The sequence below is a fragment of the Seriola dumerili genome, unplaced genomic scaffold (genome assembly GCF_002260705.1).
Source record: "Seriola dumerili isolate Sdu_G_001 unplaced genomic scaffold, Sdu_1.0 BDQW01000073.1, whole genome shotgun sequence".
Taxonomy (NCBI): domain Eukaryota; kingdom Metazoa; phylum Chordata; class Actinopteri; order Carangiformes; family Carangidae; genus Seriola; species Seriola dumerili.
The window spans coordinates 4,954,416-4,968,167 of NW_019174328.1; the positions used below are offsets into that span (position 1 = coordinate 4,954,416).

The 13,752-nt window shown below is 39.3% G+C and overlaps 1 protein-coding gene across 2 annotated transcripts in view; it reads right to left on the reverse strand.

Annotated features, from left to right (window-relative positions):
- macrod2 (MACRO domain containing 2) overlaps positions 1–13,752 on the reverse strand; it is a 401,391-nt gene that overhangs the window by 123,518 nt on the left and 264,121 nt on the right. For both annotated transcript variants that reach the window (XM_022743689.1, XM_022743688.1), the window contains exon 6: positions 5,431–5,552. In XM_022743689.1, the coding sequence (XP_022599410.1) occupies positions 5,431–5,552 (122 nt within the window). The remainder of the gene's footprint in view (positions 1–5,430; positions 5,553–13,752) is intronic.

Consider the following 13,752-nt stretch of genomic DNA (forward strand, 5'->3'; position numbering starts at 1 on the left):
CAAGAGAGTAGTGTCGCTTTACTCTGCAAATTAAGTTCACCAAATATTGTCATAAAGAAAAGGATCTTGGATTCTTATTATAGAGGAATTCAAAAGTAGAACTAAATGAAATACTGTGTGATATAGAGACAAAGACCACTGCGTTCTGTAAGCAGATCCGCGGGGAGCCTCTCATTCTTCTATCCCAATTAATGGCACAGTTTACTTTGCTATGATCAGAAGCCAAGTACATTGCACAATCACCCTCTATACTTCTCTCAGCCACCATTATATAATTAAATCTGGAGTCGCCTTGCACTTGTGGACAATAATTTATGAGAAGGGGAGAGAAGTGGATAGAGGAAAGTTTGCACACGATCTGTTCAGTACATAATGAGATTAATTTAATCACTTGGGAGTCGGCATACCAAGATGGAATAGGGTGGAGTACAAAGTTGTTAAGTTTGATATGGTGGCATTTGGAACATAAATAAATGAACAAAAGACCCCCCAGTCCACTTAAAGACAGCAGTAAAACACATTTTCAAATATCACCAATGACCTACATTAATAAAGGTGGAACAGTAAAAGTTATTTATAGCATATCTTATATTATTCCTGAGGACAGAGGAGGTGCTTTAAAAATGGTCGGACAAAACACAATGTAAGACGAGATTAAAGTCAATTTTGCCACCCAAAGCTCAGTGTGTTTCTCTCTCAAAGACACCTCGGGGCATGGTAGCTTATCCTTTGTTCTTCACTTGCTGTCCTTGTCATGTTCAAACAGATCATCTCGTAGGGGCTATGCTATGCTTTTTGGGAACGCTGTCGGGCAAAAGGAATGGAAGCTAATGCTCCTAGCAGCCTTGGAATGAGCCGCACAGAGAAGGGTGGCTAATCCTATCATTCTACACCATTCATGCTCCAATCCCTTGGCTTTCAGCATTTTTCTCAACGGGCAATTTGTGGCTTCCCTCTGGATTCCTCAAAGCCAGTGTGTTATGACTACAAAAACACATTCCAGGGCTGCCTGGGAGTCAGAGAGGAGGCCACTAAAATGCAGTCTGCGACCCTGTCACTGTCCACACTAGACAGCTGCCAGCCACTGCGTGCTGCAGAAATAGCTATATGACAGATAGTTTCGGAAAGCATCAAATTGTGGCCTGTCAGCGTCAATTAGGAACAAAAAGGAGGCTCAGTTGCCATAAGATCATTAGTCAACAATTAAACTGCTTGCTGTATCTTGATGCCCATAATCCCCTTGAGACTGAAATGCTTGTTATTTCGTCCTCAACCAAACACTCCCAAAAGACTCAAAAGGAAGGCTAAATTAAATGAAACAATAATGATGTTTTGGGTAAACATGGCTATTCTTTTATTCTAAAGGTCACAGTCTAAGGGTTGTTTAATATGGTCTCTAAAACGAAACAAGTCTAAGGCTGAATGGCTTCCAGATGGTGGCGTCCCCCTCCACACAGCCTGTCTCTTTCTGCCTGACAGATGCTGCACTTTCTTCCAGGGAAGATCTGAACAGCCTTCCATGACTAACCAAGACAGGGGACCTGCATTAACCATCTTCTCGCTCCATGTACTGTATGGCTTTTTCAGCTCTTTAGTGAGGAGGTCCCCCAGGGTCTGACTGACACAGATACAGTATACACATACCCAAGAGTGCATCGCTAAAATGCACAGACACACAGGTGAATAATTCAACTTCACTAGATACTAAAAACCCAATCGTTGATGCAATAAATGATTCTTTCAATCACGGTAACGAATATGCCTGTTTTCAGCACTGCATGCACCTTAACACACAAACTAATTACAGGAATTTTTTTTTTTTTTTGTCTGTTGTCTATTGAAACTTTCCAAATAGAATATGGCATGGTTCATATATCAGTGCAACCATGATTAGACCCATTTAATATGTCCTAGCTCAAGCAAATATTGATAGCCTGCTAGAGCATCTTCACTCCTACTGACCGGAATGCATAGCGTTATTATCACAATTCATGTCTAGAATCAATCCACCAAATCTATTTTCCTGGCTGTATTTCCTTTTCGGCTCGTCACCTGAGCCTCCTTTAGAGGACCACAACATACTGTAGTATAACAAGCAGTGAGCAGAGGAGGGGGCTGTTTGACAACGGGCTGCTCATCAGCCCAGAGCTGCAACTCTACTTACAGGCTGCACAGCTCCCACGGCTCCCCTGTGTGATGTTGCAAAGCCCAGCCGGCAATGCTGGCATTCTGGCTGTGGGCTGTGGTCAGTCAGAGCCCAGGGAGCCGTGACAGCCTGCTGCTCTTTCAGCCGCACCCAAAAAGAGAAGAAAAAAAAAAAGGGGGGGGGGGGGGCACTGAAGCGTAAGAGCCCACTAGGCAGAGAAGAAATGAGCAAAGAACATTGCAAAAACAGTGGCACATTCACATATGCCAAAGGAAGAACTCACATAAAAGACATAGTGTATGTATGCACATGGGCATAAATACACGCTATAACTTTCCAGCATGCACTGCTGCCAAATGATTTGGAAAACACAACTCAGTAGGCCATCCAGCCATCTGATTTTATCCAGAGACTAAGACAGAGTGAGGGTGTTAAAGTCTGGACTGTTCCAGATAGCTCTCAACTACAGTGTGGGGGTTAAACGGCAGGTTTCCTGGCTCAGGTTGATCGTCATTTTTCATCTGAAGGCCATCCCTCACTGAAGCTTAGAACTGCATCCAATACTTACAGTTTGCCCTGTGGGCCATGGGTAGTCATATAAACAAAATGTGCACATCTGCCTTTACATTTCAGCCAATATGGGCTTGGCAAAAAGTCCAGCACGAGTTTTATGACTTTAGATAAACAATAAGCCACTACAGTGCTGTGTAGAGATGGTTATTTTTTTCTTATGCAACATTTAATGCCTTGTTGAACGTTATCTAAAAAGACAAGGAGCCTGGGACAGTTTGCATAACTTAGCAAGAAATTTTACCCAATTATTTCTCAAAACTAAAACAAGGAAACAGGGGTCTGATATTACTGCCCTCATGAGCCACTGTCTGAGCTGCCCCATAATGGAGACTTTATGACTTTATAGACTTTATGGACATTCACTCAAGCTGTTATTTCCCAATGAGTTATTTTATGGTAATGGTAAGAATACAACCTAGAAACTCAGAAACAACCCCAAAACTCAGCCAGGAATTGCCTTAGGTTGTCTAAAAGTCACATTTTCTGTCTTCCCCAGTTCTGTCCCAGTGGAGCTATGAATCAGTGCAACATTACTTAGGGACAGGAAAAGCTCTTCTATCAAATTTCTGACTGCTGGGGATAATAGTAAATGTTCAGTCATACACAGTGAGCTACCCTAAGGTAAAGGAAATGCAATTCAGTGCTGAAACTCAGTAGTATTGCCTGTAAACTCTCTGTCTTGACATGCTACAGTCACAAGAAGATTTTGATGTGATGACTGTGGTAGCTGTACTGTTTCATAGCCTAAAGGGTGGCTTTGAGCCCTAAGAAACAGGGATTAACTACCAGGCTCTGCTTCTTTTTAATCTTTCATGCTCAAGTTTATTTTGTGTTAGGCTTTGTTTTGACTCCTATTCCTCTATAATGCTCTGGAATCCCCATTAGTGAGCCAGCTGTCTAGGATTCCTAAATGTAGCACCCCTCTTTCGCCCACTTTGTAGACCCACTTGGCGGGGAGCCCGTCTTCCGTGGGATCTCTTGTTTCTCTCACATAGCAAAGCTCATAGTGAGACCCTTTCAGATGAGTCAAAATGAGCTTAGTGCTGATCAGCTAACCAAAAACTTGGACTCTTTGTGCTCTGCACCAAGAGACTGCAAGACTGTCTGTTAACAAAGAATTAGGACCAGAGAACCCTTAGAGCCTTAGAGTAAGTCTTGCATATCAAGGCAGGCTAGAGTAAAACCAAATCAAGGCCACATCCTTGCTTGAAGAAAGAAACAGCCATTTCCCTTTTACTTGTGGTAAAAAGGTTTTTTGTTGTCCTTGCAGCAAGGAGAGACGAAATGGACTGTGGCTAAGATAATGTAATGTCTAGGTTCAGCCTACAAGGCCAGTCCATCGCAGAACACCACTGTTTTCACTGAAGGCCTTCTCAGCTGTATAAATACATCAGACAGGATCCAGCCTGCTCCCTGTAAAAACAGAAACTCTGTCTCTTATAAATATATAGACTATTGGATAAATGAATCAAGAGATAGGCCTAAACTAAATAAATCTCTGTAATGTGCCAGAAACAAAGCAAAGCAGACAAGCTGGTTCCTGCATTGAGGCCCAGAGGGCCTGGTGAAGCCTCAAGCGCACCAGAGTAAATTATTCCACTGTGCAAATGACAGTCTAAAGTAATATCATTGTGGCTCATCATATCTTAGTGGACACAACAGTTATTAGGGAAGTTTAAAGATCAGCAGGCATGCTGCTGATTTTGATATAGCTTCAAAACACTTACCATAACTACTTCAGTCACAATCCATTTAATTCCTACCTAGAGGTGTCCGTTGCACTTATAATAAGTTGCCACTAGAGCAGGAATTTCTTACAATTATCTTTAATGAAACTGGCACTCATCTATGTCTCCTCTCTCTATTGGTAAGTACTTCCATTGATTGGCAGTAGGTTGGTGCAGAAAATGTGATTTGTGGCTATTTGGTGTGATACTGATTTGTTTACCCTCTGTGGGCAGGGCAAATCCATATATCACATGGACCAGACTGAAACATTCAGTCCAGAAGCTGGGAGAGTGTGTGAATGATCGCCTGCTGCCAGCTGTGGGTATTTTGTGGGTATTGTTTCATCTAAAGCCCTTATGATTCAGCAACAATTAACTAAACCTTGTGTTTTTCTTGTGTTTTCAAGATGAAAATGCTTCTTGAAGAGGTGGCGGAGACATACCCAAGAATCAAAACATATGAAAATACTTTCTGGTGCTAATTTCTTGAAAATAAAAAAAGAATAAATGGCACATTTACATCAAAGCCTCTGCAGAATTTAAGCAAGGTCACCATTTTCCAACCTTAAAATTGTTTCCCAAACAATGACAAAGGAAAACCTGCGCAGTTATTCATTGTGGCAATATGGAGAAGTGGATACCAAGACCTGCCTTTCATTTAATCACAAGCCAAAGTGGTCTACATGAAAAGCCTTCATTTGACAAACATGAAACATTACCATTTTGTTGTGTTCTCTGTTGCTTTTGTTTAAATAAAGAAGATTAAGGTTTTTTTCAGAACTGTATCTAAAATGAAAGATGCTAAATCCTTTTGTTCTTGTACCTTTTCCCAATTTCCCAAAAATTTCAAAAACAGCTTTTCTCACTGAAGGCTTATTCACTGTCAAACAAAAACACAGAAGCATATAATTTATTTCTTTCAAGCTGCACATAACAGAGACAAATTTCTCCTCAGATGAGTGTGAGTTAGCGTACTGTACTCACCACAGTGCTCAAGCCATGCTCCTTCATCAGCCTGAGGGAGTTCTGGTAGCAGGAGGTGAGGTCATTGGTCTCGGTAGGGCCCACATGACCTCTGGCCACTGGGCCCACGGTGTGGATCACATCTGTCGGAAGGGGACAACACACAAAGCTCATTTCAGCACAGCCTACTTCTGGCAAGGTTACACGGTTGGCAGTATTTCTAGTAGTGCAATGGAGCCTGGGGATAAGTACAATGCTGTAAAACCTTTTAGTTGTCTGCCATGCAGCTGAGCAGTTGAGCCAAAGTTTTCAGAATCTGCAAAATCATCATCAAATACAAAATACGATAAAGTTCGTCCTCACAATGAGACAAAGGGGACAGCAATAACAACCCACTGCCTGAAATGAATGCATTTATTCAGTAAATGAAACGGCAGCTTAGATAGAAAATCAATTACAAGATTCTTTTATGCCATCTACTCAAATATTCATACCTCTCCCTGTACTCTCTTTCCCTTCGCATAGTAATGTCTTTACCTGTCAATCATTGGTCTCCTTGTCTGGCATGCCCAGACTGAGGAATGCAGCTTCTTAATTGAATCATAGGAGTGATGACAGGAAAATAAGAGAATGTAAGCAGTGACTTGACAGAGACAGAAATCTTCTGCATTCTTCCTAACTACCCTTGGCCTTCTCAATGGTGGACAGGACAGGTCAAAATCAGCACGCAAGAGCTACTGCATCACCCACAGATCATTGCAGAGTGGTTCCCCACAGGTGTCGCATTCAATGACGCAGTAAAAAGGAAATTAATATTTTTTAATAAGAGAGCAAATATCAATGACTGCCGTAATAACACTTCTCTATGCGTATGAAAATATGCTACTATGTATACCTGATAATTCCTCAAAAAGTTCATTAAGATTTGGTGCAATATCCTGTGAACTTTAAGCCATGAAGCCATGATTGATGAATGTTTTTCTGTTTGTTTAAAAGCAGTCAGTTTCAGAGTCCAAAATAAATGTCTTCTACTTCATTCAGCAACCGTGGCTGGTAAATCTCAATTCATGGCCCATTAAATATAGATCAAGCATGACTCATACATTTTTAGTTTAACACATCAAGTCTGCATTTCTGTACAGTGAAATATTAAACCCTGCTTAAGTATGACTACTGAGAATTCAGACCTGGTTCAGGTGGGGACATGCAAGGACAGCCAAACAGCCTGTGTTTTAAAATGCTCTAACCTCATGTGTTTTCTTACACATAACCTCACCATTTACTTCTAATGTAAAACACTTAGCTTCACTTTCCCACAGAATAAATGTAAGCCATATTACTACTCCACTTCACCATAAATCATTTATAGATTAAATTTAGTTCTCTAGTTGTATGTCTGGTTGCTTAATAGGTCAGAATGATAAAATGCATGGGGAACTGCTATAATCAAGTGGCTTTCACTGGTATTGCTCAAAGGGGGAGATTTTGTGTTTGGGAAAGTTAAGAAACAAGGGGTTTGAGTGATCCCCAGCCAGGCTGAGGTTGGGCTGTAATGAGAATGGAGCTGTCTGAAGTATTGTCTTTTTCCAGAATAGCAGGCTGAAAATTGCATAGCACAATGTGGTTATAATGGGACACGTGGTGAGTTGTTTTTTGTGCATAATTCATGAAGTTTTTCACTACAAGAACGGCAACACGCCAATTAGAGTGTGGGTAAGCGCCAAAAACCTGACTACTGGTGAATTCATGAAATTTTAAACAGTTCTTATCTCACCAGTACCGATGTCTCTACTCGCATCCTCACCACTTCCACATCAAATAAATATTTATACAGCTGTGTTTCTGTAAGGCAAAAGACATATCTCACTTTGTAACTAAGGAGGGATATTACAGGAAGGACAGTCAGTTGCGGTAGAGCTCAAAACCCTCCAACAGCTGCTTCAATATCTCTGTAAACCTAAACACAAATGACCCCTCTACCCTTGGACTTGGAGGAATTGAGGTTATTTATTTTGTTCAGAGGAACGGCACAATTGTTTTGTAGACCCAAACAATCCAATGATTATTTGCAGTGAGATGTTACAGGCCATTAAGCTGCAGTAAAATGATCAGGATTTTTTTAATCATAATTTTCAAGGCTTGTTAGTATCTACTGAAAAAATCTAGTCCAGTCCTCTGCAGAGATACCCAAGTACAAATTTAAATAATTAGTTTAGTAATACGAACAAATTTAACCTCGTCAGTATAGTGCTTTAACTATAGACAGGTTAACCTTGAAGATACTCTTGCCTTAAGGAAAATGCTCTAAATATATGAAAATACATGATTTTTCAGTGTTTGAAGACTGAGGAAATGATTATTTATGAACACACTGTTTTTCAATACATAAATTATACAAAGATGCTCTTTGCAATAAGAGTTTGAAAAGCTCTGGCAGATAATCCATCCAACATGGGTCTTTATCATCATTGTTGTTTTTCTCCTGGAAGAGCCCTCAGCTTTTATTATAATTTATATCCATTAGCTGACAGACACATTTAAGTGTATCAGTGTTTTTTCGTTATTGAGAAACACATACCGACATATGTTTATCATTATCTCTGTGCAACCTTTGTACAAGAGGCACATAAATCTCTATCTGAGAGGGGCTGAAAAGATTACTAGCGGTTCTCTTGCAATGCGGGGGTTGGGCTTGATTGCAGGGATGATAACGGATGCAGAAAACATCAAGAGAAATGTCCTGATGAAATATGTAAAAGGGAAGCTCTGTTTTGTATGTTGAGAGGAAAGGAGTCAGTCAATATCGGAAAATTTCAAATCCTCACACCAAAAATGAAAAAGAGGAATTCACTTGTGAAAAAAAAAGAAATATGGAGATGACTAGGAAATAAAAGGCCTGTAATGTCGACATTAACCTGTAAAGAAACAGAACAGAACTACAGAGGCTAAATTACTAGACATGCTAGAGCATCTAGTTTGCTCTGAGCATACAAAATAAGTCATTAAGGAACTATTCTTTATCAATCCCCGCTGCACACACTTCCTTCAAGACCGTCGCCTTGCCAATTTCACCACTAGTTAATGAGCTTCATTCCAAGCAATGTTTTTTTTGCAGCTTTTCCACCAATGTGTCCACTGGATTTGTTTATTGCAGTCTCTTGCTTGGGGCTACAGGGTCAATAAAAGAAAAGACTGATGATTGCCATTCAAACCATGTATTCTTTCCCTGTGAGCCTATAGGCTCTGCAAAGACAAACAAAACCAACAACAAAACTAAATAATCTCGCAAGTTTATTCTTTATAAAAAAAAAAAGTTGAAGGTGTAAGGACCCAACCACACTCATACTGACTGACCATATCTATTGTGGTGTGATGACACTCTACTTACTTTGTGTTCTGTATGCAACCCTCAATAATGAGGGAAACATGACCTAACTACTTCCCTCAGAATGTTTGAATGTTTATCCTCTCTGTTACTATGACCACTCAGCATGGACAGATTTGCTATAAACTACATTTAACTTTTAACAGAGAGGCTGCAGAGTCTTTTAATTGTTGTCTGTTCAATCTTTTTCATTTGAATGGAGGAAATATGCCATAGTGCTTGCATTATGCTGCCTGTTCTGGACTTCTAATGTACCCTGATTAGCACACATTTCTCCCATCAATTCTAGAGAGTCAATAAAAAGAACTGAAATGGAGAAACATGTAGCAAGTTGCAAAGTCAACAGAAAATTGTTGTTTTTTATCTTTTCTTTTTTTTAAATTCAGGACTATCACACAAAACTTATTTGGTGACATATTCTCAAATCCTGTGCTTTATGCATATATATGTTATAGAAACTACTTTTGATGTTTCTACTGTTGTTTGAGTTCAATCAGCCTTGAAAGAAATGACCGCAAAAATGCATTACTGGATACAATTACAAAGACGCAAAATTCAGAATCCACACAGCCTTTGTCTGAATACCCTAAGCGCCAGTGTGTGCAACTTATCTTTTCCTTCAGTTTGTAAGGGAGGGCGTCATATTTCTGTAACAGTGAGGGACCCTGGAGAATAATGAGGCAAATAACTGTATAACGGCAAAGATGCTTTTAAATATTTATCCATCAGGTACAGAGTGCTATGATAACAACAGAAGTGCAAGTGTAAGATATAATTCTCACATGCACTTCTCAAGTCAGACTGATAATAAAACTTTGTGTAAACCAGAAGTAAATTTAATTCGGGGCGTGATCGTGTTGTTCTCCTAACCCTAATAACTGTAAACCACTGTTGAACGTTAGAAACCACCACACAGGGACGCTGGTGACAGTAATAAGAATTAACGTTAATAATCGACACATTACATTGTGACAAAAATTTGGTTTGGTTCAGTCAGCGAACGTGCATGGAAAAGACACATTATGTAGAACTGATCCATTTCACAGTTTCACTTTCAGAAGATGCACCAAAGCTCTATTTTGGTTGAAAAGAAAAAAGGGTGGTATTGTCTCTGTCTTGGTTTAAAACTGCACTAGAGTATCTGTGTCCATGCTGGAAAAAGGGAAGATGTCCATGACCTGTTCAAGCCTGTTTCAGATTGACACATATACAAAAATGCTGAGGATATTATACAAAAACACTATGGGAAACCATTAGAAGACTTAAATGCAAGCTATAATTTCGTTATGCAGACCTATTCAGATGTCTAAAATATCTTGACATATTCCTTCAAATTGCAAGGGCTAACTTTGCACTGTACGGCTGCATTATGTAAGAAAATATGAATATCACATGTGGACTCAATATTGGCACATTCTTAATAGTTAAAAAGCTCAGATCAGGAGGAAAAACTAAAGTAAAAAATAAGATGAAAAAAAAAAAATTCTGTGCGAGACATTTCTAGTGGCAAGTGATTTTCAGTATGTCTGGGCTGTTCAGGATGGACTGGACACAAAATGACCCCTTAACACACCAAGTGTAGAGCAAGTGTATGAACATCTTAGATGAGCCTAATAAAATATTCCTCAGCTCTGGGAAAGCTGAGGAATAACTACCAAGGGGACATGCTCACTTCAAAGACGCCACTTTCTTAGCAACTAAAAACTCTTTTGAAATATCTAGACTTCATTTAGAAGAGAAGTGCTGTGGTATTTCAGAGAGGGACCAGCACTCCACCGCCTAATCAATCTTTCATTTTAACTTGCCCGTACTGACTTTGAGGCTTTAGCATTCCCACGTAATAACAATTCCAAAAGGCTGAAAATGCTTGAACACGTTTACTACAGTGTGGCCACTCCTGAATGCTCACATTCTTGCAAACAACCCTAGAAGTACAGTATCAACAGCATGAGTACCAAACAGATATCTAGATATGGGAGCTTCATCTATTATAATTCACAAGAGCTATCAGATAATAATCAAACCGGTTTTGTGCTGCCCATGGCAATTACCTTCTACACTTAAGAATCAACAAAGCACGTAATGACTTACAGCTAATTGAGGAATTCAGCCAGAACTGAATTTAAACGTAGTCACCATTTTATACGGGTTAAGCCAGATTTTGTATGGAGAGTGGACTGTATAGGCTTATTAGTTTGTGAGGGCCTTGGTAATAGAATTAAGTGTCCCTCTAAAGTTCTATGACTGATGCTGAAATCAGCAACTGCACTGTATTCACTGCACTCTTGATTTCACTGTGGTGGCCGAGCCGTTTTCAAATTATTTTTAAGTCAATAGGTAGCTCAGTCACTATCTAATTCTCCATTTCTAAGGGTGGAAACAGCACAATGAAAACACTGGCTCAATTTAAATATATTGTTATATATAGTTTCCTAATTAAGAGAAAAGGTTCTTTGCATAATAATATCAGTAAAAGCACCATCAAAATTAATGCTGGGTCTGTTATGAAAAGGGTCCCTGGGGAAGGTGAATTGCAGCTGGCTGGGATGGCAGGGCATGGGATATTTTGGAGAAGGTGCTTTGTGTTGTGATTTAGAGGGACACTACAGTGTAATGCATAAGACAAAATTTAAGAAAGAAGGTCAATAAAGTAACTCTAAATTTAGTAAATCTATACTGTGTGCCATTAATATTGATATTAATAATATTGAACCCCCCATATTTAAAGAATACATATATAAATCTGTTGCTATACTGCTGTCTAATGTTTCACATCCAGCCACACCCTAATCTATCTTTAGCTTTTAACTATAAAGCACAAAGAGATTAAGATGTGAAGATGTATCTATTATTATTATCATTATTATTATTATTATTATTATTATTATTATTAGTAGTAGTAGTAGTAGTAGCATGGTATTTATCTTCAATACAGTGTTGCATGAGTTCATGATCATGTTAAACACTTGCTCTTGCTTTGCATTGCCAACCAGTCAAAGTAAAAAATTAATCTTTTAACTTTTCTATACATGCCGGTTTTGATTAATGACTCCTTCCACACATCTTAACATGACAGCAAATAAGTGGCAGTCATTGCGAGCCGAGGGGACTTGTCTATCTTTAGTCAATCATGAAGCTGTCTCTTCAAAGTGTTCAATGGTCCATGGAAAAAAGAATTGAGAGATGGCATCTTGCTTCAAAGAGCTCTCCAGCAGTTCTCATTCCTTCGTCTCTGCATGTAACTCACTGTCAGTGTTTCAGAGTTGTACACGGTGTAGACACCAGATAATGCTTGGGCCTGCGTTTACAGATGATGTAACACATTATGATTGGCTGTTTGTTGGAAGGTGTATGGATGCCAGCGTTTCCTTGTGGTCTTCATTTGTTAGCTAAAAGAGATAAATTAATGATGGAGAATTTCAAGACTGAAATAAAACAGTTATATGATAAATTAATACATTAATTAATTATATGATAAAAGGTGCTCCATTTGTGGGTTGTGTAAGGGATTTGTTGTACTTTCTGATAAATAATGGAGCAGCACATGTCCCAGACTGCAGCAGTAAATTTATGCCCAGCACAGAACTAAAATACAGAATTTGAAAACACACACAAATAAATAAATACACAATATATATACATATGTCTGATCCGTACACATTCCAACGTAAAGACCATCCATAAACACGGGGATACGACTCTGATGGAGATTTACAGAGCGACCCAAACTGAGTGCATCAGTTTACGTTCTCTTCACTTACTGTGCAACTTAGAAATACAACAGTATGAATAGTCTGAGAGAGACAGGGGTAAAAGGTTGGTGAGAGCTAATATTTCATTCTACTAATAACTTAACTCTGCCAGGTTAAAAAAGATAAACAAGACATCGGCACAGTCGGGCTCCAGTGTTAACATAAAGATTTAAAACTGTATGAATTTTATACAGTATCAGTATCGCAAACTGAAAGAAGGTTGTGAGTGACACGTTACAAGATAACTGTAATAGTGTAAGTAGACTGTAAGGGGAGATGGCTGCGTCTCAGCATGAAGAGACTGTATTTGGACAGAATGTGTGTGAGTTTCAGGGGGTTGTGTGGGTGACAGAGTTGAAGTCTTGGCACTAAGGGCTTGACTCCCTGAAGGTTTTTGATGGCTCACTTGTAAAAGATTTCAAATGTATCCAGGTGAGTGTATTTGTACATGGCTTCTGCTCTTTGTATAAACTGTAAAAGGCAAATAACTACTAGTATGACTCATAAAAAAACTTCCCAATAAACTGGATGTTACTGTTACAGTAGATGCCAGCCACTGCACTCAAACTTTAATTCCATAATGCCACAAGACTGATCACATTTCCAGTAATTAAGTGTATTTCGACGTGATTGCTAGTCTGGACCCTCTCAGCATGCACACAGCTGTTACCATGTTGGTCGCTGAGGATTACTAAATGAAGTGTGTACACCCACTCGGACATGGAAACTGGTGTTGTCATGGTGACAGAGAGTGCAGAGTGATCCCCTAATGCTCGCTGAAGCTCCAGTCTGACAGAGGGGGCTTTTTGCAGACCTGGAATCATCTGCCTCATGCCGAGCAGATACAGTTGTTAGTGCATTAATATTCCCTTCTTAAAAAAATGGATTAAGGGTATCTTAGTGATTATTCATACACTTTGGCTTTCAAAGAGCTTTTCCATTGTGGAGTGTCACTGAGATTCTGTCACACTTGAAACAGGCTAAGGGTAAGAAGCACGAGAGGAGCAGTTACAATGGATGATGACAGAGCATCATGCACACATGCAATATCACAGGAATCTTTCTGCTGATTGTGACCGATCATTTTTTAATACGAGAGTTCACACAGACACAGAATAGCTAAAATTTCTCTATGTTTTATACATAGATCTTACTGTACGTTACATAAATTAATCAGATTTGATGTGCAGGATACTGGAAGGGCCT